Genomic DNA, 25,864 nt, shown 5'->3' with positions numbered 1-25,864 from the left:
GCGCTGTCTATCTGCAGTGAATCAGCTTGATATTTACACCCTGACTCACAAACCAAAAGAGGTTATTAACCCAAACGCCTACCTCACTTACTGTACAATAAAAATAACAGGAACACACAATGAACTGTGACTGTACCACATAGATTAAGTGGGTCATGAAATAAACGCTTACATGCTAATATACGTGCAAAACAATACTACAATTTAGAGCTCACAGTGCATGTTGGAAAGCCCAAGAGAAAGTTACAAAGCATGCTTTACAGATTGTTCCACATGTGTTACATTCAGGGCTTAAAGTATTTTGGCACCGTGGGGGATCGCCGGCGTTTCAATATGACCAACGAAAAAAAAAAAATGTGTTAGGGCTCTTAATGCAGCTATTGGCAAGCCCCTCCCCCCAAACCGCTACTGTCCAATCCTACAATTATGCTGCGTTCAAGACAACTCAGGGAAAGGTGTATGTTTTTGTGTGCTGTGCACCAAAAAGCTAGTGTATGCTATAGTGGTGGAGCCAAACCCGAATACGTTATTTGGAACGGCATGAATAATGACTTTTTTACGAATAATTAATTTGAACAAATACTTTTAAAATGATTGTATTGGGAAATAATTAAAACATATCAGAAAGCTGTATTTCTTCGTGAGACCACAGTGCATGCCCGGATCAGCCAATGAGTTACTAGTCAAATCCATCTTCGTAAAACCCCCATATAACCATCTTAATTGAAATGGAACACCAATGTTATTTTGCTTGAAGAAGCAACTTGTCATTCACCACAAATTGTCTGAAAACCTGAGTTTTCCCTCTTCGCCTGACACAAAGACTACATTTTTTCAAGACATTACTTGTTGCTATGATACTGTTAATTGGGTTATTGTTTCATGTGTAGTTGGTAAGCAATATTTGTATAGTATTTGTATAGATTAAGAAAGAGTAGAAAAGAGTTGAGAAAGTCATAGAGAGTAGAGCTCAGTACCGTTGGAAAGCTTGCAGTGGATTATGGAGGTTGAAAGTGGTTCCAAGTTGAATTCGCAAAAGTCGTTTTTTTCCAATGGCATCAGACTGGTTTAGACCAGTTCAAACAAAAAATCTGAATGTCATAGAGAGTCGTGCTTGGTACTGTTGGAAAGTTCAATAGGACTTAACGCTCTGGATTTTTTTGTTACATATTGTTACATTTGGGTCAGTTAAAAGGTTGTGCACTACACGAGATGATCACCTGCCTTGTCTTGTACATCTGAGACAGAACCAAAACATTTTTATATTCTGTGGTGTCTAACTAACTTTGTGACTGTCAATTTGACTAGGGGTCAATTTGACATGAAATAAAAATACGATAAAATAGTCATTAAATATATCAATCGGGCAAGTAGCTTAAATTGAATGAAATTCATGGACCATATGTACCTGTGAATTTCTCTTGGAGATGAACAAAGTATATATATCATAATTTTCGTCTTAGTTTAGTTTGTATTCAGTCATATTAATTGTTTTGTCTTTCTCAGGGTGCACCCAGGCGCAGGAGCTGAGCATGGAGAGAGTCCACTCCTTGCTGGAGGACATGTTCCAGACCCTCCGTGGGCTGAGCCACGCCAGAGACCACCTCAAACAACTGCGACGCGTCTACTCTGGCAGCGATGGCGTCCACCAGGTATACCATACTTTACGGGTCTAATGGAAACCAAGGAAACAACATAGATGTGTGCAACTTCCAAATAAGGTAGAGTGTAGTGGCCAAAGTCCGGCTTGGGGTCCATTCGCAGTCTGCAGTGTGTATTTGTATGTTATTGTCCTATGGCTTTTTTTTTCATTAAAATTCAACACAGTTTGAATCAGAACATCACCAAGTATAAAAAAGAAAGAAAAACCTTTTTGTGTCTTGGCTCTTGCTTGCATCCGCATAGCATACAGCATGCAGAGGTCTTTTCTTTTGGATTATGTAATGATGCACAAACCCATTTACATTGCAGCTTCTTTTCTTCAAGGCTTTTTTTTCCAAGTTGGCCATGAGACGCAAGCTAATTCACTGTAGCTCAGGTGAATAAAGGTTATTTCTTGAGAATTCATCCATTTCTTTACTTTTATGTACTTAATCTACTTAGTGCCTCCAGCTATTCTAAAAGAAGCTACGTGTGGCCAGGTTCAACTTTGGTTAGGAAGTATGCTAAAAAAGAAAAAGAAAAAGAAGCTAAACTGATGTAAATTTGAGTCGGTCATTATGCTAAGAGAAGCTAGCTGTGAAAAAGCTAAAATGTAGTTGGTCAGTCTGCTGACAGAAAGCTAACTTAAGTCATGTTCAGGTTCATCTTTATGCCAAAAGAACACAAGTACACAGTATATCCACAAACCAGTTGATTGTTGTGTTAAGAGCTTCAAACAAAAGCTACTGTAAGTGTGGCTAATTGGTCTCTGTGCTTCTGCTAACAGAAGCTAAATGTATCGCAACTCTAGTTGACCATTATGCTAACAGGAGCAAACTGAGTCCAACCCTCCAAAGAGTTTTTACGGTAACAGAAGTTGACTTTGTCTTTATGGTAATTGTGTTCCGTTTTCTCCCAGAACATTCCATTCTTTTAACATGTTCTACTCATTGTTTTTCAATCCTGTTACATATTCATATATAGTTGCGTTTTTTCGTGGAATTTATTTTTCCGATCCTTGTCTAGCTACGCCAAAATAATGCCACCAGGGAAAGTTGATATGGACACGTGTTCTAGCGTGTGTGCAGACGAATATTAACTAGTGGCATTATCATATGACTGTTTTTGGGTGACGTGAGTGTTTTTGCAGGGAAAAACAGATGGAGAGTGTGTTACTCAACTGGGATGTTTGTCTGTTGTGTCAAATATATTGTTTGTAGCTGGAGCAAGCTGACCTATTTAGCTTTGCTAAACATGGTTGCTAAATATTAGTTTGCATAATTAGTCACATATATACTGTGAATACACTCAGCAACTAGAGGAGTGGGAGGTCTCTACTCCATGTTGAGGAGAAACACTAATACACTGATCCATCATAACATCCAGACTCCAGATAGCTAAAGTTAACAATAGTTAATACCAATTTATAACTGTCCAGGTCGTTGTTCCAACACAGGCTATCCAGTCTCAAAATTGTAATGCTAAGACACACTAAATGCACGCTAATATCTAAGATCCAGCTCGCTCTTTTGTTAACACAAGATAACCTATTGCAGTTTCCAGTTGGTTCTTATGCTAACTGAGTCTGTAAACAAGTTTGTATGTATGCCAACAGAAACCAACAGGAGCTAAGCTCCAACAAGTCATTATGTTAACATGAGATAACATTTTGCTTACTGTATATTTTCAGATGCTGTTTGTATGCTTGTCTGTATGCTAACAGTAATCAATAATCTGTAGTTAAATGCAGAAGCTAACTGTCGTTAAGCTATTCCTTGGTAATACAAGGTACAGTAAGTGCTTATCCCAGAGGCATTGGCTTGTTAATTGAATCCATGTGTAGCTATTCTGCATGCTAACAGAGGTTATATTTGCAAAGTTGTAGATGCTAACAGAATCTAACTATATATAACTATATCTAACTATATATTAGCTAGTCTGCATGCTAACAGAGGCTATCGGTCTCCAAGCTCCAGCTAATCTGTTGGCTATCTGTAGGCGTGTTCTAGATGCTAACAGAAGCTAATGTAGCTCACCTCCAGCTATATAACTACCATAAGATAACAATATATATATCCAAGTCAGTCGTTAACAATATCTTAAAGCCCAGCCCGAACCCACCACAATTTGTATGCGAACAGAGGCGAATACAAGCTAATGCTAACTTTTCAAGGCTCCTCCAGTTGATTATTTGAAGAATTCTACAATGCAAAGGAGTCAAAGTGTGTCCGGTGTTATGGTGTTTTTGTCAGTTTTATGAAGGCCTACAAATGCTGCTGCACCAGCAAATGCCTACACTTGGACTTTACATTTTTTCCTCTCATTGGCAGGCCACCTATCGGCCATTCCTGCGACAGGTACTGGAGGAGGTCTTTCACCCGGACAGACATGAATGTCCCGACATCGAGCACATGTCTGGAGGCCTCACAGACTTCCTGAAGACTGGAATCAGCATGTTCATGAAGGTCAGAAATTTAAGTACAAAGTCAGCCCAGCAATGTTTCGTCTTCATCGTATCAGACGTGTAACAAATGGATGGCAATTCCTCAATTTATGACAAATAAATATTAAATATTACAAAGAAATAAATTCTTACAAAATCAAAGCTATACCATACACATCTTCTTGGGTACATTCTCACCAGCATATTAAAGAGGGCCTATTATGCTCATTTTTCAGCCCTTTATATCCTACAAAGCAGCTACACATGATAACCAGCACAGAAAAGATTCTAGATCTTCCAGAAGCTGCACTTCTATTCCAGCTGTATTTCTTTGGATTTTGTGCTGCCCGCGACAAGCTGAGGCAGATTATTCTATTAGAATACAGATACAGATACAATGAGCTTTCAGCACAGAGCCCTGTTAGAAGTTGATCAAATAAATATAAAAAGTGCATATTGTTAGATCCACATACGTACCGAACCACGACCACTATATTGAACGATTTGATGATGGTCAAAAGAACAGATCAATTGGAGTCATGACACTTACATCTGTGTGTGGGACCGTCAGGCTGCTTGGTCGTCCCAGCAGAAAAATACTGAACCGCAAATATACGGGCATCGACTACATATGTCACCAGATCCTGATATGGAGGTTCGGTACGGCAATGACCCACTTGACTGGGTTAGTTTTGTCTGAAATGCACAAATAAAATGCATTTGGCTGTGTTTTTTGTGCAGCATCTCTATGTAAAATAGGCTAACGATATGTCACCAAGGGCTCTTTCCCCACAGCACAACTTGGGGTATAAAATAGTTAATTTTGGTGGTTTGTCAGCATCTCCTACGGTGGTGGGAGGCTACAGTACACAGACCTCGAGTTGTGGGTTATGTTAATATTTTTGCCCAAATGTTTTCCTGCAATACACATGTATCTGCGGCCTTGTGGGAAATAAATATCAGCCATCCACAGTGTGTTTATCCCACATCTGGGCCTGCTTAAAGTGATCATTACCCTCGCAGAGCACGAATTAGACGGCTTACATAACCGTGGCCTGATTTTACTCAAATGAGGAGACCTGGCCCCCAAAGCCACCAACTCAAACTGACTATAACAGCCAAGGTTATGTATGTACTGTATATGGGCACAGTGCGCCACTATTTTTAACCGCATGGTCTTATACCATAATACACCCTGGGGGAGCTGCTGCAGCTTTTCTTTAACTGTCATCTCTGAGTGAATGTGTTTGTCAGGGTCTTAAGTGCTTAGTGTGCAAGAGTTTTGACACACTCTGCAGTCCTCACTTAAACAACTCTGTATTTTACATTTCCACCAATGAAGCACAGTATTCCACCACTGAATGACTTCTACATGTGTTCTACGTTGCGTTCATGCCACACTTTTGTTTTGTTTTTACGTTAAAACCACAATGACGTCCAACGACAACTATGTATGGCTACTAGTTTTTCTGATAGAAAACAGCAAAGTATTACATAAAAATACACCACATCACACAGTCTTTTTAGAACTGATCCCGTCTACCACCTTCTTAATGGGTGACGTTGACAGATTCATTTATTTAGTTCATTTTGTGTTTTTCAAGACCCTTATCAATGTGGTTTTATAAATAGGTTTAATATAATGCTTTAGTATTTATTTTTCATTCATTCATTTTCTACCGCTTATCCTTACAAGGGTCGCGGGTGTGATGGAGCCTATCCCAGCTGTCTTCTGGCAAGAGGCGGGGTACACCCTGAACTGGTCGCCAGCCAATCACAGGGCACACATAGACAAACAACCGTTCACACTCACATTCATACCTATGGACAATTTGGACAATTTTCAGACTTAGGTTTGGACACACCTTGTCATTCGATGGGTTTTCATGACTATTTACATCGTAGATTCTCAAACCTATGAATGAACACATATGGAATTGTGTTTTATGTTTTATATTTTAGACATATATTTTATGTCTTACAATTTTTGATTGCACTGCAAACCACTGGTGTTCTCTCAATGATCTTCACGATGTCACCTAAAAATGGTGTCCCTTTTCAGAGTTACTTAGTGGAATGTCTTGCCTTATTAATGGGTTTGACACAATGGTGTTGTATTGTGTGTGCCCAATATGATGGCCCATGGATGCTACGAGGAACCACTGTATTTCTCTGACAATGTCAGTCAAAAGTGAGCATGATATTACTCACTTTGTAATGGCAGATTTTTTTAATACAGCTTTATTTATTTTTAATAAGCTACTTAGTAGCTTGTGCAGGTGTGCCTGATATTATGACTGGTGGGTGTACATTAATAAAAACATCTTTCCATCAGCCCCTCTTCCTGTGGGACCCATGGCATGACACAAAGCAGCCGGACTCACACTGATCTTCTGGCACATGGATGTTGCTGTGTCCGTAAAACAAGCTCACCAAAACACCAAACACACACACACAACTAGGGAGCAAAAGACAACAGCAACACATGTCGACTCATCCCCGGCATGCTTCGCTCCTGCCGGCTGCGGCTTGCACGTGTACAGCCATCCTCGCCACCACGGGTCCGCCAGAATACACCGCCCACCTCCTGCAGCTTTCCCTGAGCCAGTACAACGTTGTCATTATTTCCTGCAGAGCTAATCACATGCGGCAGACACACAGCAAACACAACCACCACCCCCCGCCTCCAATCCCACCCACCTACTGTTCAAATTTACAATCACACATGATGTTGTTGAATGTCTGAACGCTTCACATGAGAAAGGGGGCTTGTAGACCTGCCTACATGTCCACGTGTTGGCTGCCATGACACCAGGGTGTGAAGACAAGGCTTCAGAGGCGCTACAACCTCAGGGGGCGTCTGTGATTAAGACTGCAGCTTGTCGGTGGGATTACCCCATCCACATAATCATAAGGGAAGGAGGAGTGGAGGGACAAGCCACCAAATGTGTCCTAACACCTTAAAAAGACTCTTTGCAAGTAGCCTAAACGTAAGACTTTCACTCACACTTGTCCATTCATTAGTGAGTATTTCATTGTAGCTAGCGAGCAAGTTACTTCCTGGTTCAATTACAATTACATAAGATGTGTTATGTATGGCCATGGCTAGTTATTTTGTTCACGCAATAGTGACTCCAACTGTGACAGAAACTTGCATAGGCAAGTAGACTTGGACTTTGCATAGGCAAAAAACAATTAATTAATGGTTTCTTTGACCCAATCCGCATTTTGTGGCGATTGGTTAAATAACTTTTTCTAACTAACAAACCTACCTATGCCATTCACCCACCCACAGGTGAGCCGCCCACATCCCAGCGACAACCCACTGCTCTTCCTCTTCCTGGTGGGCGGAGTCACACCCTCAGAGATTCGCCTCATCAAGGAGACAGTTGCGGCCTTGAAACCAGGAACACAGGTGAGTGCACTACATTCATCCAATTATGGATTCATCACAATGCACACCCATACTGCTCTGCACTTATACGGAACTTACTGGAACTTCTCTGACTTGGTGGATTATTTTGAGTTTGGGTTTTATTTTTTATCATTAATAACTGGCGGTCAGAGTATTGATTATACAGTACGTACTGTACAGGCCAAAGATATTGGCAGTTCCTGGCTTTAAATGCATATTACAGTAGTCCCTTGTTAATTGGTTCCAGACCCAATATGTGAATTTCCACAAACTAGGATTCCTTCATTATTAATCAAATATTTCTGTAATTATGGATAGAAGACCTTTTTACAACCTTCCCTAATATCCATCCATAACTATTCTATGCCCCTTATCATCATTAGGGTAATGTGTATGTTGGAGCCTATCCCAGCCGACTTTGGTTCTTTAGAACAATACTTTGGAGGCTTAGTACACCCTGGACTGTTTTTTTTAACATTATTAGAGCCCTCTAGACATGAAATAACACGCATATAATCATCTTTACATGTGTATTACCCAGTATAGTGTATAAAATCAGAGACAATAAGCCATTTAAGACATAAATAAAATGTGTTTAGTGCTGTCATGGGTTCAGAGTTGAGTTTTACCTTGCCGTGTGTTACGGCTGAAACAATAGCCCAGAGGTAGGGAACCTATGGCTCGGGAGCCAGGTAGGGCTCTTTTGATGACTGTATCTGGCTCTCAAGCAATTACCACAATAAAAATGTATGTTTGCTAACATTTTAAAGTAAACATCACAGAAATCACTGTTAAAAATATAAAAAATCAACAACTTTCTTATGCATTTTCATCCGTCCATCTATTTTCTACTGCAATACGGCCGACCATATCTATCTTTCCTGATGATATTTTCCAGGTCAAACACCAAAACTCGATTATTACTGGGTAATGCGGTAGTGTACCTCGGTCATTAAGATGTAAATGTAAACTTTCCTCCATTAGTCAAATAGTCACCTAGCTAAAGCTGCAAACCAAGCCTTCTGGCAAAGATGGCCAAAAGAATGAAATATGTGTACGGAGTACGGTGCAAAACCATGCAGCAGCAGAAGTTGCATTAATGGCAGCAAGTATTTGATTTATTATTGGACACTGCGCTGCTCACAAAAGTGTGCTGGCCACACCCCCTTGGCGTGGGGTAGTGTGCCTGGTCTACGTAATTAGAGCCCATTATATCTAAAACTGTTGGTCTTACATAAAAATGCACACATTTTATTGCATTCAATGTTTAAAAAAATGTATATGGCTCTCACAGATACACATTTTAAAATATCTGCTCTTCATGGCTCTTGTAGCCAAAAAGGTTCCCGACCCCTGCAATAGCCTATGTAATTATTATTAATATTATTATTTTAATGTTATTTTTACTTAGTGACCGATGTAGAATATTACACAGTGGTGTGAAAATGTGTTTGCCTCTTCCTGATTTCTTATTTTTTTGCATGTTTATAACAATTAAATGTTTCGGATCTGAAACTGAACACAAAAAGGCGTTTTTAAATGACACTTTTTATTAGTAAGGGAGAAAATAATCCAAAGTGACATGGCCCTGTGTGAAAAAGTGATGGCCACACCTGTTAATAACATAACTGAGATTATTTGAGATCTGTCAGTCTGGAGTTATAAAGCCATTTCTAAAGTTTTGGGACTCCAGTGAACCACAGTGAGAGTATTATCCACAAATGGCCAAAACATGGAAGTTAAGGTCAGTGGTCATGACTCCACTATAAGAAAGACGGAGTTCCAAGACGAAAACCACAACTGAACAAAAAGAACATTAAGGCTCGTCTCACTCAATTTTCCAGAGAACATCTTGATGATCCCTAAGATCTTTGGGAAAATACGTGACAAAAGTTGAACTTTTAGGAGTGGAGAGGAATTGAATTCCGAGTTACTGCTCATCTTTTTATTCTAAGTTAAAATCCTGCTGTGCTGGTTTGCTGATTGGCTATGAAGATGAGTGGTGTGTCTAACTTGGACTCATTCGCCCCACAAAAGCAAAGAAGCTGTCCTTTTAGTGTACTTAATTTTCACCTGAATGCAAAGAGGGCATATAAAAAGTACCTTCATGTGATGTATTTCCATGCAGATGAGTGAAACGAGTGTGTTTGGTGCGAATGAGTGGAAGCTGATGGAGGAGGTCGGCCATTTTGGTTTGTTTTAGTAAAAGGCTTTGGGGAGACGATCGGGGCAATGAGAGATTAAAACTTCTGGATTAAAGCTTCTCGCCTACAATCAGAAAAACTGAAGAAAGATTATGTAACATGTCCACAAACACACACGCACGTGAAAGCTAGAGCTTTTCTCAAGCAGATGATTTATGTTTGGCTTGTGGCGCCAAAACCAAGATTGTGTAGACACCAGTCCTCGAAGAAACATGGACGTTGCCACCACAAACACCCACACTGCCAAGATTGTGTAAGCAACACAAAACAAGCCACATTCAATCATCCTACATATTAATGAAAACAATCATCTGCTATCAAAAACTAATCCAATTAAAAGGCCTAGGCAACCGCTCTCCTTAAAAGGTCGTGCCCGTATGTTGAAAGTATAGTCCCAAAAAAATGACACTTCCTGGTAAAAACCACATTACAGCAACTTGTTACCAGGAAGTCAGCTAGGGCTAGGAGCTTGAGGTGAAGGGACGGGGCAATAGCTAGGAGTCTTTTTTTACAAGAAGTTGAGCATTGCATTTTATTTTTAAGTACTTTAAATTTAACAAATGCACATTATCAGGAAATGCAGTGATCACAGCTGAATGTTGGGAGTGTGTTCAAGTGTATTGTGTGTTGGTATATTTACATGAAATACTAATAGCGTTGAGCAGCTTGAATTTATAATGCATGACTGTTGGTGGTCCTTTTACAACTCTCAATACGCTGGTTCTAGCTAGCTTTGCCAAAACCATATACCATCTTGTTTTCATTTTAGTGTTAAAGGAAACGAAGAGATACTTTGGACAAAACCGTGGTTGTGTTTGTTATAAAACTAATAAAAGTTGAAACTGAAGGTCGTTAAATTTATTCAACACTGTCTAACAGACGTGCAGAACCTGAATAGGTTGAAGATGGATTTATAAGCTGAATAATCCGTATTGATGGCCTATAAATATGAACACTTAACTAGAAAATTCCACCAGAAATTTTGATGGGCATGCAACCTACCTGTGCTGTGAACTTCGGGCCCGGTGTCTGCTGTGCCACGCCGCCGAGCAATGCCGTGCATACATTACATGAGGAATTTAGCAAAACATGCAAACTGTTAGCACGCTAGCATCTAGCGGGATGGCACTCTATAGCGAAAACATCAAGGCGGTCTTACAATATCCCTGCATCACATCATGTCTGTATTAGCGGTATAACTACATACAATATGACAGTATAACTACAGACAAGCAACAATTCAATACATGGAGAATATGTACTTGGAGTACCAACTTATTGAATACATAATTGAACATGAATTACGTTACTGTGAAACACAACAATTACTTACATTTGTATGTTTCTTTCGTTCTCCGCATTTCCGTCCAAGTTCCAAAGGCATGGGGAGAAACAGTGGAACTCCCTCTCCTCAGGGTCTCTATTTTTCTGTATTTGTCACATTTTGGGGGGCTACTTGTGTATGTCTTTGGAGCTCATAAAATGAAAATGTTGTGACGTCACTCACAGACTTGTTGTTCCCGGAACCAGATTCAAACACATGCAGCCTCAAAGAAAGCCAAAAAAGTGACATTCACAACAAGAACGCAATAATAATATTCACCGAGTGTTGTGATAACTATGATATGACACACAAAAAATGTTTGTTTTTTTTTGACTGTCAGTATTTGGCACAGACAACTGGAAAATAAAAGACCAGAATTTTTACATAAAATCAAAAAAAAAAAACATTTATTCATTGAAACTGACAGATTGACTTCAAGATAGGCGAGAAAGACGAGTGACAGGAAGCCGTCAGTTACCATCAATTCAGATCCAGAATACTGACGGGTGACCTCGGCAAAGAAAATGACATATTCTCAACAATAATAACTTTGTCTATTATTGTGTTGTAATTGTTTTACTGGTTATAGCTTCAACCATTCACACTCACATTCATACCTATGGACAATTTGGAGTCGCCAATTAACCTAGCATGTTTTTGGAATGTGGGAGGAAACTAGAGTACCCGGAGCAAACCCACGCATGCACGGAGAGAACATGCAAACTCCACACAGAGATGACCGAGGGTTAAATTGAACTTGGGTCTCCTAGCTATGAGGCCTGCACGCTAACCACTCGACCTGGTGCAACCCTGGTGAATGTTGTCTTTTAGAAATGTAAACAGGTTTACTCCGTCTCCGAGCAAAAGCCTTCAAAACAACGAACGTACAAAATATTAAAAGATATAAAAAACAATAGAAATTCATTCAGAACCGGACCAAAACAACTGAGGAAGCATTGGAGTGAAGGAGAACTTCTGAGTAGTACCATTTTGATGTTAAAGTCACTCACGCCTCCTCCACCTGGAAGAATTGACAATACATATTTCACTATTTGAGTCCAACAGGAAATATGCCTTTGAATTATTTTATAACTTTTGAGTTTTTTTCAACAAAATGAAGTAACAAAATGCACTTAATTAACTTGCTGTTGTGTTGTTTATAATTAACCGATCAATGGTTTTAATGTTGGCTGAGCAATTTGCTCCTTACCGCTATTAGAGCATTGCTCCTGTTGCTTCTGCTGCATTGAGCAATAAATACACTTGGTAAAAGTGAACATGAGGTCAAAGAGAGAAATGTTTTGGTTTCCACTTACTCACAGCTGGCCAGTAGTTATATTGTTGTTGCGGTTTCACAATGCTTAGCAATAATGAGGAAGGTGACAATACTACAGCACTGATTCATCATAGTTTTTTTCAAATTTCACGTTGATAAAAGCGGTCAACTACACATGTCTACATCGACTTAAGCAGGCAATTTTTTGTTTAAGAACACGGTGGACCGGGACTTGATGAGTTCCACATAGACGGATTGTTGATATAAACTGTACAGATGCAGTAATCTGATGTGGTGAACAATGGGGGTGCTGAGCAAGGCTTTAAAAGAGAGTATTAATATTAGTATTAAATACTATCTGAATGGCATCATCAAACATCTAACTTGCGCATGCTTCGTGTCCCACATGAAGTCACAAATCATCACACCATATTTTTGATATGTTGTTGTGTGCGCAGGTGCTGGTTCTGTCCAATAGACTGCTTAGGCCCACCGACATGCCCGACCTCCTCTTCACCTCAAAGAGACTGGCGCCAGACATTGGCATTTGAGGAGGCGTCACGTGCGCCAACGGCAGGTCATAAGCACCGCCATGGAACATCAGCACATGTGAGTCAGGTGCCCTCGTTTAGAGGACAGGGTGTAGTCTTTTCGAACTGTGCATAACATCTTTATGCTGGTATATTGTGGAATATTCTATGTTCCATTGGATGCATCAGGTGTCAATAAAACATGCAATTCTTCAGGCGCATGTGTGCTTTGTGTGTGTTTGCATGACAGTGCGTTGGCTCTGTCGTTAGCTCCTTTGGATCAAAGTTTCTGAGCCCAATAGAGGTGAAGGTGTGAACAGAGGAAGGCCTGCTGCTGAGGTGAATACACACAGCACCCCCCCTCGCCCATGAGCATTCTGTCACACCTCGACACATCCCACCAGAGTTAGGCCTTGTCCACAAAGCAACGTCCTTGGGATTTTTGGGTGTGATGATGATGGAGTATAAGACAACAAAATATCAGGAGAATGCCAACTGAGGTGAGTTATGTTTGGAGAAATATTCAGATATTATGTTGGCTTGTCATCAAAGCTCACTCCTGGTCACATGATGGCGACCAGGTGGCGGTGGGTCAGTGACATCATTGTTGTCGTGTAGAGCTGTCTATAGGGAAATGACAAGCTGGCGTTTTCAGATTGTTTGGTAGCTGTTTTCCAAAAATACAGTTCCGCGTTCCTTTTATGTCAAAAGGGCAAAGTATTTTGTCATTTCAGCCTTTCATCCACATGAAAACTGAATTCTGGGTACCATGGTATTTTTCAAAAATGGCTTCCAGAGTGGGAAAATTCGACCCCGCCCCCAGCTGGTTGTTTCTGTATAGATGGCAGAACCGCTGTTTTACACAAACAATCACATATATATATAAGCCAACACAATATCTGAATATTTTAACAAACCTGACTGACTGGGGTCAGTCTCCTGATATTTTGTTGTCTTATTCTCCAAAATGACTCGTAGAAGTAATTCCACTTTATTGTAAGTTTAGATGAGACATGTAAAAGTATGTTAAGAGCCCCCTCTCTTCTATAGTTTGGTGTGTCACGTGTTTCTGTCTGCATATCTCTTTACAGTGCCACACATAGGTGTTCCTTGTGTATTACATCGTTTTCACGCAGTAATCCATTCCCATCTGGATGCAGGTATTTACTAAACCGGCACAGTGTGGATATGACTTTTTATACCCTCAAAAAAAATCCCAAGAATGTTCCCGTTTGGACAGGGCCTAAGTCATCACTCTCTAGTTTGCCTGACTTCTCTCTGGCTAAAAACACCTGCACTATTAACTACAAGCACAAAAAAGCAAGAAGAAAAAAACTGAAACCCTGAAAAAAATGTTCTCCAAGCCAGCATTTCAAAACAACGCTGGTGGAACACAGCACTGTAGTGTAGTTGTCTGAGACATGTCCATCGATAAGAAAATAATTATTGGAAAAAAAAAGATTTTATGTAAAATTAGATAACACCACGACTGCTGCTTTGTTTTTGAGTTTGGAAAAGTTAGTGCTAGTTGTAGGCGTTCATTTCTATGTTGCAATATGAAATCAATGCGCCCAGGAAGGAAGTTCTGGTAATGCTGTAAGTATTACGTTATCATGAATGTAACTGTTAGTACATGGTTACAGGATGTATAGAAAACCATTCATTCATTCATTTTCTATCGCTTTTTCCTCACAAGGGTTGCGGGGGTTGCTGGAGCCTATCCCAGCTGTCTTTGGGCGAGAGGCGGGGTACACCCTGGACTGGTCGCCAGCCAATCACAGGGCACATATAGACAAACAACTATTCACACTCACATTCATACCTATGGACAATTTGGAGTCGCCAATTAACCTAGCATGTTTTTGGAATGTGGGAGTACACGGAGAAAACCCACGCATGCACAGGGAGAACATGCAAACTCCACACAGAGATGGCCGAGGGTGGAATTGAACTTGGGTCTCCTAGCTGTGAGGCCTGCACGCTAACCACTCGACCTGGTGCAACCCTTGTGAATGTTGTCTTTTAGAAATGTAAACAGGTTTACTCCGTCTCCTCGAGCAAAAGCCTTCAAAACAACAAACGTACAAAATATTAAAAGATATAACAAACAATAGAAATTCAACTTGGGTCTCCTGGCTGTGAGGTCTGCGCGCTAACCACTCGACCGCTGTAATTTTTCTTTCTTTGGTGTAAGGATACCAACCATTTAGACCGTGTGTGTACATATACACACCTATAGATTGCTATCTATCTATCTGCATCTATCTATCTATCGATAAATCTATCTATCAGATAGATTTGACCACTATTCCCTCTTTTCCTGTCATAATACACTTACTGACATCCGAAGCTTTATTGGTTTATTCTTCTCAGAGACTGCAGCTCTATAGAGGTTTTCTGTCAAGATGTTCCCTGTCAAATTGCTTCTTTGTCGTCAGAGACGTCACCTTGTCCTCCATCTATCCATTCATCGCTGTTGCATAACAGTGCCAAGGACAATGGGGACACAGCCACGCACACACGGCAAAAATGGATGCACTCGATTGTTGTTCATTTTCAGAAGGTGATCAAAGCTCACAATGAATTCTCTGTGGTGGACAGGTGGAGGCCAAATTAAGTATACCTGTCGGCCACCAGCAGTTGATTCAGCCCTATATAGTTTGCTATTATTTTGAGCTCTAGAATAATTTAAGTCTTTTTTTTTCTATGCCACTTAACCCTCACTAGGGTCGCAGAGGCAGGGTACCCCCTTGACTGGTCAGTCAGTCACAGGACATATCGACAAACAATCATTCACACTTACATTCATACCTATGGACAAGTTGGAGTCGCCAGTTAATGCATCCAACCTCCTGACTGTGTGGCTAACATGCTAACCACTTGACCATGTAATTTAAATTTTAAAAAGTTAACCAAAAAATTTGAAACACCAGTATGGTTCCACTTCAAACTTCAACCCAAATAATAAAACACAATTGATAAACAAGTCAAAAAGTGAGCATAAACTTCCTGGTGGTAAGAAATAGACAAATTCGATTTCATCATTTTATTGTGAACACAAACCATGTGAATTGGCAACAAATAATAAATAACAACAGGCCCCTCGGTTACTTCCTGTTTAAAGTGCATCAGTGATAACGCTGCCATACTACACCTCCCATCTCCATCATGTCCCCTCATGTGTGGTAGCACCACCATTGAAGACAACAAAATAAAAGAATGTCTTCTTTTATGGTGTGTTTGTGTGTGTGTCCTCAACACCTGCTAAGCCTTCTTGTTGCTGCGGGATGTGACACCTCACCACCTCACCTCTACCTCATCTCTGCCAGCACAGGACTTCATGTGAGAAGCTTCAAAAATTCCACTGTTACTGTGGACCACCTGTAGTTCCGACCCCCCGCTGTCCACCTCGTCACACAGAGGTTACAGTCCTGACCTTGGCTGACAGCGCCTGCTTGAAGCGCCTCTTCAGGTCCTGCATGTTGGGTGACTTTGGTCTGGGGATGAGTGGCGAGCGCCGCTTCTCGGCAGGGGCACTTTGGACGGGCGGTGGGGCAGGAAGCGGCTGTTTGGCGATCTGGCAGCACAGTCGGTGGAAAGCGCCGTGTACCTGGCTGTAGTCCTCACTGGCCGACACCTCATAGAAGGCACAGCCCAGAGTGGCAGCCAGCAAGGGACCCTGCTGTGGGTCCACACGCCTCAGGTGCAGCAGGTCGACCTTGTTAGCCAGCAGGATGACGGGTAGCGTGCTGGTGCCTCCTCTACCAGTGGAGGTGTGGGCCACCAGATGGTGCAGCTGGGATATCAAGTCGAAGCTGCGGCGGTCAGTTACAGAGAACACCAGCACCACGGCGTCGGCCCACTGGATGGAGCAGGTCACATGATCGGGAATGATGATGCCATTGTCGGCCAGCTGGAAAACAAAAAAAATGGTGAGTTTTAATGTTACTTCAGTATTTTCTATACAGCTTGTACTCAGTAGTGTCACTGGTGAGCTGGAGCCTATCCCAGCTGACTGGGTGTGGTCCACATAGACAAGCAACCACACACATGCACACCTACAGACAATTAGTCTCCATTTACCCTAACATTCATGTCTTTGTGATGTGGGGTGAAAACCCACATAAGCAGAACATGCAAACTCCACACAGATGTTCTAGTCGATATGCATAAGGCTGCCGCATTAACCTAAAAGGACCCTTAGACCAATTCTTCTTCTTCCAGACACACACACACACGCTCTGTCTAGCTTTGGTTCTGGACCACTTCCCGGCTCGTTTGATCCAAGCCGTTCAGACATTTTCCTGAGCTGAAGCGTGCTGGACGTGTTGCATCACAGTGCGCTCTGGGAAAGTCATCAAGGCTAACAGACAGACAGAAGAGCAGAAAGGAGGATGTGGAACTCCTATTACCTCAGCGCCTGGGGTGTCCTGAACCTGGAGGCTGACTTGGTCTCCATCCACCTGGACCTCTCTGGAGTACAGGTTGCCTGCGCACACAAAAACAGCACTTTTTATTAAGTGTTACACTTTTTATTTACTTAATCTACTTTATTATGCAGCTTTTTAATTGGTCATTGTCGTTGTCATTTGTAATTTAGGCTGTGCATCCCAATTTCTTGGCGTTTTATGTAATTTTAGACCACGTGTTCTACTTTGTTGAGGATTTTCTGCTTTTTTGTGTCGGCCGTCGTCACTAGTAATTCCAAGCTATGTGTACATACGACAAATACGTACCAGCATTTCTCTCATAGTCTCCAATGAAGCGCCTTGTCAGGAACCTCACCACCAGCGCTGAAAGAAACCAAAGCAACAAGTGCTTAACGGCGTCCTTTCTGCACTAAATGTTTCGATTTAACTATTAACTTTTTATTGTAATTCTTACCTGTTTTGCCGACTCCGCTTCCTCCTATGACTGCAATCTTAATAGCCCGGCTTGCAAGCGTGTATTCCGGGGTTGCGCACTCGGCAATGGTGGACATATTCTGGATAAGACGCATTTTCGTTCTGCTTTTCGAACCAAAAGATAGGATCCAACTAAACTTAAAAAAGAGCGAAAAGCCTTTACGTGAACAACAAACGTTGTCAATCCTTTTGTTTCTGGTCGTTGAATGCCTAAGGTATGGAGTCTCGACTTCCTGAGCTTCTCAGTGCTCGCAAGCTGTGAACATGCATTTTATAAGGCAGTGGTGGTGCCTTCTTCTGATTGGCTGACGGCAAGATGCCTGCCCTTGTTGGTGACGCCTACATGTGAATCAGTCACGCCCCCTCCTAGTTCTGAAGCAGGTGGGAGCTCCTGTTGGAAAACTATCCAAATGATTTAACTATTATTCCTATTTTTGAGAGCTTCTTTCGCATAGACTGTTGTTATGCGTCGTATACATTGCAGATATTATGTAATTTAAAGGTATATTGCAGTGTTAGTTGTTAGCAACGATGTTGATTTTGGCAGATTTAGTATATATATTCATGTTGCATGTTGCATTATATTTGCATTAGTCTATTAATAGTAGAAGTTGTATATTCTGCATTATCTATGATGTGCATTGCAAAAGTAACTCAATATAAATGATGCATGCCCTATGACAAGCAACATGTGCATAATGTACATAATGTTGATTTTGGCAGATTTAGTATATATATTCATGTATACATGCATTATATATCTATTTTGCATTAGACTATTAATAGTAGAAGTTGTATATTCTGCATTATCTATGATGTGCATTGCAAAAGTAACTCAATATAAATTATGCATGGTCTATGACAAGCAATATGTGCATAATGCTGTTTTTCATTGTCTAAAACAGGGGTCTCCACAGCCCATTTTTAATTTTTATTAGTGTATTTTGACTTCCATTGAATTGGTTTTAGCATCTTAAATGTAACATTTTAAATGCATGTTCTTGCATGTGTTGGTTCTCAATGCTTATTTCTGCACATTTCTTGACCATGTGGCAGTCGTGTTGTTGTGTTGCAGCAGGCGACCTGTTCTGACATGTTGTGAATCTCCCACACAGGGGGTTAACGGCTGCTTCATACTACCCCTAGCCCCCCACCACCATCACCACCCATCAACCCCCCCACCCTGAAGCACTACACACATCCAAACATGCCTCACATGCACTGATAAGTGACTGACTGGTCCTCTGCATCCTCTGAGCTTGACTGACACCACGCAACATGTAAACATGTCATCCATGACTAGTTACTTCTTATTTCATCTCCGTTGTGTCCCACTTTCCCTTTTGGTTTCCTCAGTCAACCTCCGCATGCCTGCGTGCCTCATCTTTCATTGGAGGTCTGAGGTATGTTGGCATGCACTTCTTCAGTCATTACACTCTGGTATGTATTTCTGATAAGAGTGCTGATGACAGCAAGCATGGAGATTTAATTTGTACGCCATGCTGAACTCACCCACCTCTGCAATAATGGGGACATGGCAGACATTTTTAGTATATAAAGAGTTCATTTATACAGGGATGGCATGGCTCAGGTGGTAGAGTGGTGGTCCCCCAACCTGAACGTTGCGTGGTCAGGTCGCCGTCCTCCTGTGGTCATATGGAAAATTACTGAACGCCCATTTGCTCCTGTTGGTGCGTCATCAGCAGGTAAATGTGCTAATGAGAATTCATGAAGAATTAATTAGCAAAAATAGGTATTTTCTAGTTGTTTTTTTAAAGTTTGTTTCTATAAATTTTATAATTTCATCTATTTTGTTTTATTTTTGTCTTCTTCTCTGTCTTTCTTTTTTATGATTATACTTTTCAAAATCAAGAAAAGACAAAAACAATAACCAATTATTTATTTATTGATTTGAATGTAATTAATGTTTATTATTCTTATTTTTGTTCCCAAAGAAAAATGCAGAAAATCAGCTGATTTTATTTTTGTTATATACTGTATAATTTTTCTTGTTTTTTGGTGGGAGGAAGAGAAATATGTTTTCCTCATTTATTATTTACAAATAGCAAATTAAGTGGAAAATTCATTCATTTTCTACTGCTTATCCTCATGAGGGTGGCAGGGGTGCTGGAGCCTATCCCAGCTGTCTTTGGGCAAGATGCAGGGCCAATCACAGGGCACATATAGACAAACAACCATTCACACTCCCATTCATACCTATGGACAATTTGGAGTTTTTGGAGTGTGGAAGGAAGCCAGAGTACCTGGAGAAAACCCATGCACATACAGGGAGAACATGCAAAATTCACCACAGAGATGCCCGAGGGTGGAATCGAACCAGATTTTCCTAGCTGTGGCCTGCGTGTTAACCACTCGTCCACCATGCAGCCAATAAGGTGGAAAATAATCAACATGTTAATTATTCCATGTCCCCCCCCAAAAAAAAATAAAAAAATGTCCAAAGTATGTTAAAATCACCTGAACTGAACAATTACAGCTCAGGCGTCACATCGCTGAGGCCATGCATCCCACGCTTCTGCGCATGTAACGCAGAGCGATGAAAGGGATGAAAGTGTAGCAACAGGCTGAGATAATAGTGAGTGTCTGCAGATCATAAATGAAGGCATGCTTTTCAGCCTCCTGACAGCTGAGGAATCACTGGTCTGCTATACAAAAGACACACAGGAACCACCAGTGACTCATCGGATCTTATATGGACCGCTTAGAATTATGATAGTTTTGTACAACATATTTATATTTTATGTGGGAATAATTTTATCACAAGACTTCTTGGAAAATTGTCCGTTTCCAACGTGGGAACACTTTGGGGAATGCCCTTTCCTTTTCTGTCTTCCAATAGGACTTGGAAAATATTTTCCAAAAATGAACCCATTGGAGGAGAACCAGCATCCAGAGGTTCCGTTGGAGTGCAATTCCAGGAATGAGAAAGCTATGGATCGTTAGCGGGGCGGTGTTGATATTTAGCTGGATTTAGGGCAATTGTCAAGGATCATTGGGGTATTCATGACAAGTGGAATGTGGGGCTAATTAGGGGGGCTGGCGGAGGGGATGAGGGACAGGTGAAATCCAAAGTGGGGGGTGTTGCTATTCACAGAAGGATGTCCTTGTTGACACACAAGTGAGTAACTTCCCGAGGTGTCCTCGCCCAGGAGAAGAGGCATACATCCTAGTGTAACCCCCCAGGCTTGAGCCTACAAAGGACCAGCCTGGGGGGAGTCAAACCTTATGATCTAACTGTCAAAGCCTTCTCATGATAGATGATTATCATTGTCATTAATGGAGAGTCCATTGCTGGGCATGTTTGTGTACGTTCGCCATAGATTAGCATTTCCAATGAGCAATGCATGGCGGTGCTATTGGCCTGTTGGCAACAGAAGACTTCTTATTGAAATGTAAACCATACATGTTACACCATTTGCATACTTCTGAATGTCAACAGTGTGTGCCTGAATGACAATGGTGACACACACACAACACCTCCTCCCACCTGAGGAATGCCAGCCTTAAGCTTCCACACCCCCAATCCCTCCATCCTCCCCTCTCCTCTGAACCACGAGTCAAAGTTGTGAGGAAACTTGATGGAAAATATTTCAATCTAGAGTCAAATCTACATTCATGTTGCCCCTGTTTACATTCCACTGCTGATCTCTGGCACAGCGTCAGGATCATTGGCCCGCGCTCTCATTTCATGCACGTGCCCCTGTGTGTGTGTGTGTGTGTGTGTGTGAGGGTGCGTTGGCAGATTACAAGCACTTAGTGTTGCAGACATAGACAGTGTGCATGTGACCATTGACACATATGTTTACGCTAAGACCTTTAACTACAGAATAATCCTCTTTTCACTCTTTGACAAGTTGTTTTTTCTTCTTCTCACGTGCAAAACCCAGGACGGGAGGGGCTCAATGAATGACTGCATATTTGTATGTTTATTATTATTCAGGTTAAGTCTAAATGTTTATTTACATTTATGCTTTAAAATGCTTAACTCAGCTTAGTTTATTATGAGTTGTGATTATTGTTCAAAAGACGCCCCAATGACGTTCTTGTTGTTTAAGCAAATGGAAGTTGTCTCGTCAATGATGCCAGCTAGGACTCATTTAAAATTGAGTGGTAGTGGAAGCACAAGCTCTTCTTATACAAACAGTTTAAGCCTTACAGTACGGGGTGTACTTTGTTGGGTGTGACGGGATCCAGACACCGTGCTTGATGATGTTCACTTCACCGTCTCCTGCTGGAGGATGTAGCAACCTATCTTTGTGATTGGCTGATGCGGCCTGATACAGGAGCCAAAAAACAGACACTATATATATGTATTTATAGGCTTAATTGTTTTGACACGTTGTAGCTGTCATGCTGGGGTGTAAAAGTGTTTTTATGTGAATGCTGACAGACGAGCTCAGTCCTGAGAGTCACACCTGCTGGATTAGACACCTGTGAACACATTCGTGCACGGGCATGAATAACCCATTAAAGTGATTTTTTTTCTTGAACAACTCTCCAACTAAAATGTTTTCATGGCCTCGTGAACAAAATGGCCGACCCTTTGTGCTTCATGCGTATTGGCTCTTCTTCAGAGGCTCATTAATCCCCTTCGTGAATTGTTTCTTTTTACAGACAAAGTGTCAGGAACAGCACACACACATTTTTCCACGGATCACTGAATGAATGACTCGTACTAGCATCCAAGTATGTGGCATTCATGCACGTGTATGTGTGCACCCACTAAGGTACCAACCCTCCGGCCTCAGCATTATGGTACCTCCTTCAACTCACCTCCTACTCACCGTATGGTGTGAAAAAGCCTTCTTCCTGATTTCTAATGTGCTGGCATGTTAGTCACACCTAAAGGTTTCAGATCATCAAATACATTTAAATATTAGTCAATGACAAGACAACTGAATTAAATGAAACTTTTTATTATGGACTTCATTAGACTAGGCCAATCCAAAGTCTTCATTTAGTTTTTCTTCAGCCATTCAGAGTGGACTTGCTGGTGTGTTTTGGATCATTGTCCTGCTGTAGAACCCATGTTGGTTTCAGCTTGACGTCACAAACATATGGTCGGACCTTCTCCCTCTGGATTTTTTGGGAGACAGGAATTCATGGTTCCATTTATCACAGCAAGTTTTCCAGGTCCTGAAGCAGCAGAACAACCCCAGACCATCACACTACCACCACAATATTTTACTGTTGCAATTGACACAAACCTTAATGTTTTTTTTTTCAGCAGTGGTTTTCATCTTGGAACTCTGCCATGCAGGCCATTTTTGCCCAGTGTCTTTCTCATGGTGGACTCATGAACACTGACCTTAACTGAAGCAAGTGAGGCCTGCAGTTCTTTGGATGTTGTTGGGAGGTCTTTTGTGACCTCTTGGATGAGTCGTTGCTGCGCTCTTGGGGTCATTTTGGTTGGCCAGCCACTTTGAGGAAGACAACTATTGTACACATTTATGAATGTATGTACAGTATATATATGTATATGTGCATATATACATATGTACAGCTTACAGCTCTATAATGTTGACTGTCCCTAACATAATCAATATTGTGAGCAACGATGTTAAAAAAAAACAGCATTACTAATTTAATTACTATGCAGTAATGCAGTTACCGATGGGGTCATGACGTATTAACATTTATATCAACATTGTGCATTACTCGTCTACTACACTACTACACAGGAATCTAAATAGCTTGTCAGCAAAAGTGGTTGTTCACTTTCAGGAAAACACTGCCCCCCAGCATTTTAGTACATAATTGTAAGTCACAAGCTCTGCCCTCATCCCACTACAAAACTAACTGTTTTTCAAAAAAGTAACTAAAAAGTAATTACTTTGCCTGGTACCTAATTACATTTATGAATGAGAAATTTGTGGGGAAAGTAACTAGTAGTCATTTTTCGACAATTTACCACGTGTGTCGCTATTGTTGTGTGATGTCATATTCTCGTTTTTTCCCTGAGTTACATTGTAAATTTCCTAGTTTACCTGAAATGTACAGAATGGCTTCCCAGTGTTCTGGATTGTAGCAGTGGACCCATCCAGCGGCCAACAGAACAAAATCCAAGCACACAAATGAATATTTTTTTTTTCCTCTGTGTAGACTGTATTGAAGCATTGGTGAGAGACTGTAAACATAAAAATGTTCAGCCCCCCACTGAGTACACTTCACTTCTATTCGAAAGATGTGATGTGGTAGGAGATTTGGTGTTGTGGCCACCCCTTTTCCTGCTACCAATAGAGGATAAAGAAAGGGCCAAACTGCTCCAAACAAGGATGAAGGATATGTGTTCCTGCAGGGTACACACTGTACGTGACAATTGGCGCTCAGGCGGGGGTAAAAAAAAAATCAGGCATGATGTAGAAAAAGCTGCTGCTTTTAAGGCCTTTAACAACCTCCTAGAACCATGCATGCACATATATATGTATTTGTCATGTACATGCATATGTACATACATGCTCATACAACGCCATGCTCCTTTGTCCAAGCACATTAAAAATGAATGTGAAAAAAGAAAAGTAAAAGCCACAGTTTTGTGTTCCAAAAAAAACACACACAAGCAAGTCAAGGTAACTGTTGCGGCTTGTTTCCCACAAAGCACTAAAGCGGCATCAGCGTATCCAAGGCCAACGGCGCCCATTGAAAGATGAGCAAAACAATCACTCGCTGACTCACAACTTCCCACTGATGTTTGCACCACCACCACATCCCCAGATTTTCTGGAGTGACGTCTTGGTGTTCTTGTGTAGACAGCGGAAGCGGGATTCTCGGAGAAGAATGTATGACGACCCCGGTGTGCAATCAAAATCTGGGAAGCAGTTTGGTTATGTCATAATATGAGGAACAAAGTCAACAGCTAGCATGATAATTTACTTGAGGAGGCATTTCAAGACGCAATTTTAACCTATTCTGCTTTTATTAAAACTAAATAAAACTAAAATTAAATAAAACTAAAATAAACAAAGAATCATAACATATGTTTCTACTCCAATCCTGGATCTGGTATTTCAAACACCAAACAATAGGTGGTGGTATTTTGAATACACTATCTGAATCAATTGCAATTTGCAATTAGCAGTGTCATTATGTAATCCATAGCGAAAAACGCAATCAGTTGTACGTATCTACATCCGGTCGGCCTGTTTTTTGGCAGTCACATGTTCGGCATGTGTAATCTACGCCACCGGTCCATCTGTTTTACTGTATATAAACTATGGTTATTGACCATTTATGTTTATACATAACTACCACAACATGGGATGAAACAAATATTTTCATGGAGGAAAACCTGTTTATGACTTTCAAAACATGTTTTTAAACATTATTAGAGACATGAAATAACACCCTTATAGTGACTATATAATGCTACATATACGTAACTTGCCTTTCAATATTTCTGACTAGTTCATAGTTAACCCTGATTCATTTATTTTTTAAACAAAGCAGGAAGGGGGATGTACTGTACTACTGTATGTTCGAATGCTAGCCCACCCATTACAATACATAACCATGACAGAGAACACCTTTAAAGTGAGCAAAGATAATAAGTGTAAAAGAAGAACTGGCCACATTTTGTCTTAGGAGCTGGCAGACTGTTTTCATGCACTCAACAGGGCTTGAAAGTGGGTCAGGCAGGCTGTTGACTTTCGGTTATGTCAACCTACCTTTTGTTATCAAGTGTGATTGCAGTTCTAAGGCTGCCTAGAGAAGAGATCACAGACAATATGCACTGGGTATATGACAGGATAATGTGTGTCATCTTTCGAAATCGACATGATTATAGCTCAATTTCATGCTCCCCTGAAAATATGAATGAATCATCATGCCTCTGCAAAACAAAAACATTGTGACTATTTTTTGTGTTTGTGTATGACCTATATATGGATCAGTGATGATCAGTTATGATCAGAGGAGGCAGGAGCAGAGTCTCACCTGTCATGATGAAAAATACAAACAAATAACATGAAATTAATATTCATTTCCCCATTCAATTCATTATAAATACATTTTCTGTACACAATTCAAATAGTTTTTGATGTTTTTTTCAGTAAAAATTGCTGAATTTACAATTTTTCTGATCAAATACAGGGTGAGGCCGCTGCACAC

The 25,864-nt window shown here is 40.9% G+C and overlaps 2 protein-coding genes across 2 annotated transcripts in view; one reads left to right on the top strand and one right to left on the bottom strand.

Moving 5' to 3' along the window:
• scfd2 (sec1 family domain containing 2) overlaps positions 1 to 13,066 on the top strand; it is a 95,977-nt gene extending 82,911 nt beyond the window's left edge. Inside the window, exons 7-10 of the mRNA XM_058072951.1 lie at positions 1,507 to 1,652; positions 3,972 to 4,106; positions 7,380 to 7,499; positions 12,762 to 13,066. Coding sequence (XP_057928934.1) covers positions 1,507 to 1,652; positions 3,972 to 4,106; positions 7,380 to 7,499; positions 12,762 to 12,854 — 494 coding nt within the window. The 3' untranslated portion in view covers positions 12,855 to 13,066. The remainder of the gene's footprint in view (positions 1 to 1,506; positions 1,653 to 3,971; positions 4,107 to 7,379; positions 7,500 to 12,761) is intronic.
• Positions 13,067 to 15,870: 2,804 nt separating this feature from the next.
• rasl11b (RAS-like, family 11, member B) lies at positions 15,871 to 18,027 on the bottom strand. Its single transcript, XM_058073345.1, has 4 exons — positions 17,718 to 18,027; positions 17,570 to 17,626; positions 17,246 to 17,322; positions 15,871 to 16,746 (listed from the first exon to the last, which is right to left on the bottom strand). Exons 1-4 carry the CDS (start codon positions 17,830 to 17,832, stop codon positions 16,246 to 16,248), a joined length of 750 nt encoding a protein of 249 aa, XP_057929328.1. The 5' UTR covers positions 17,833 to 18,027; the 3' UTR covers positions 15,871 to 16,245.
• Positions 18,028 to 25,864: the final 7,837 nt, after the last annotated feature.

This window comes from Doryrhamphus excisus, chromosome 5, assembly GCF_030265055.1.
Source record: "Doryrhamphus excisus isolate RoL2022-K1 chromosome 5, RoL_Dexc_1.0, whole genome shotgun sequence".
NCBI lineage: Eukaryota > Metazoa > Chordata > Actinopteri > Syngnathiformes > Syngnathidae > Doryrhamphus > Doryrhamphus excisus.
The sequence above is the reverse complement of the archived record's forward strand: the minus strand, read 5'-3'. Positions and strand labels throughout refer to the sequence as shown.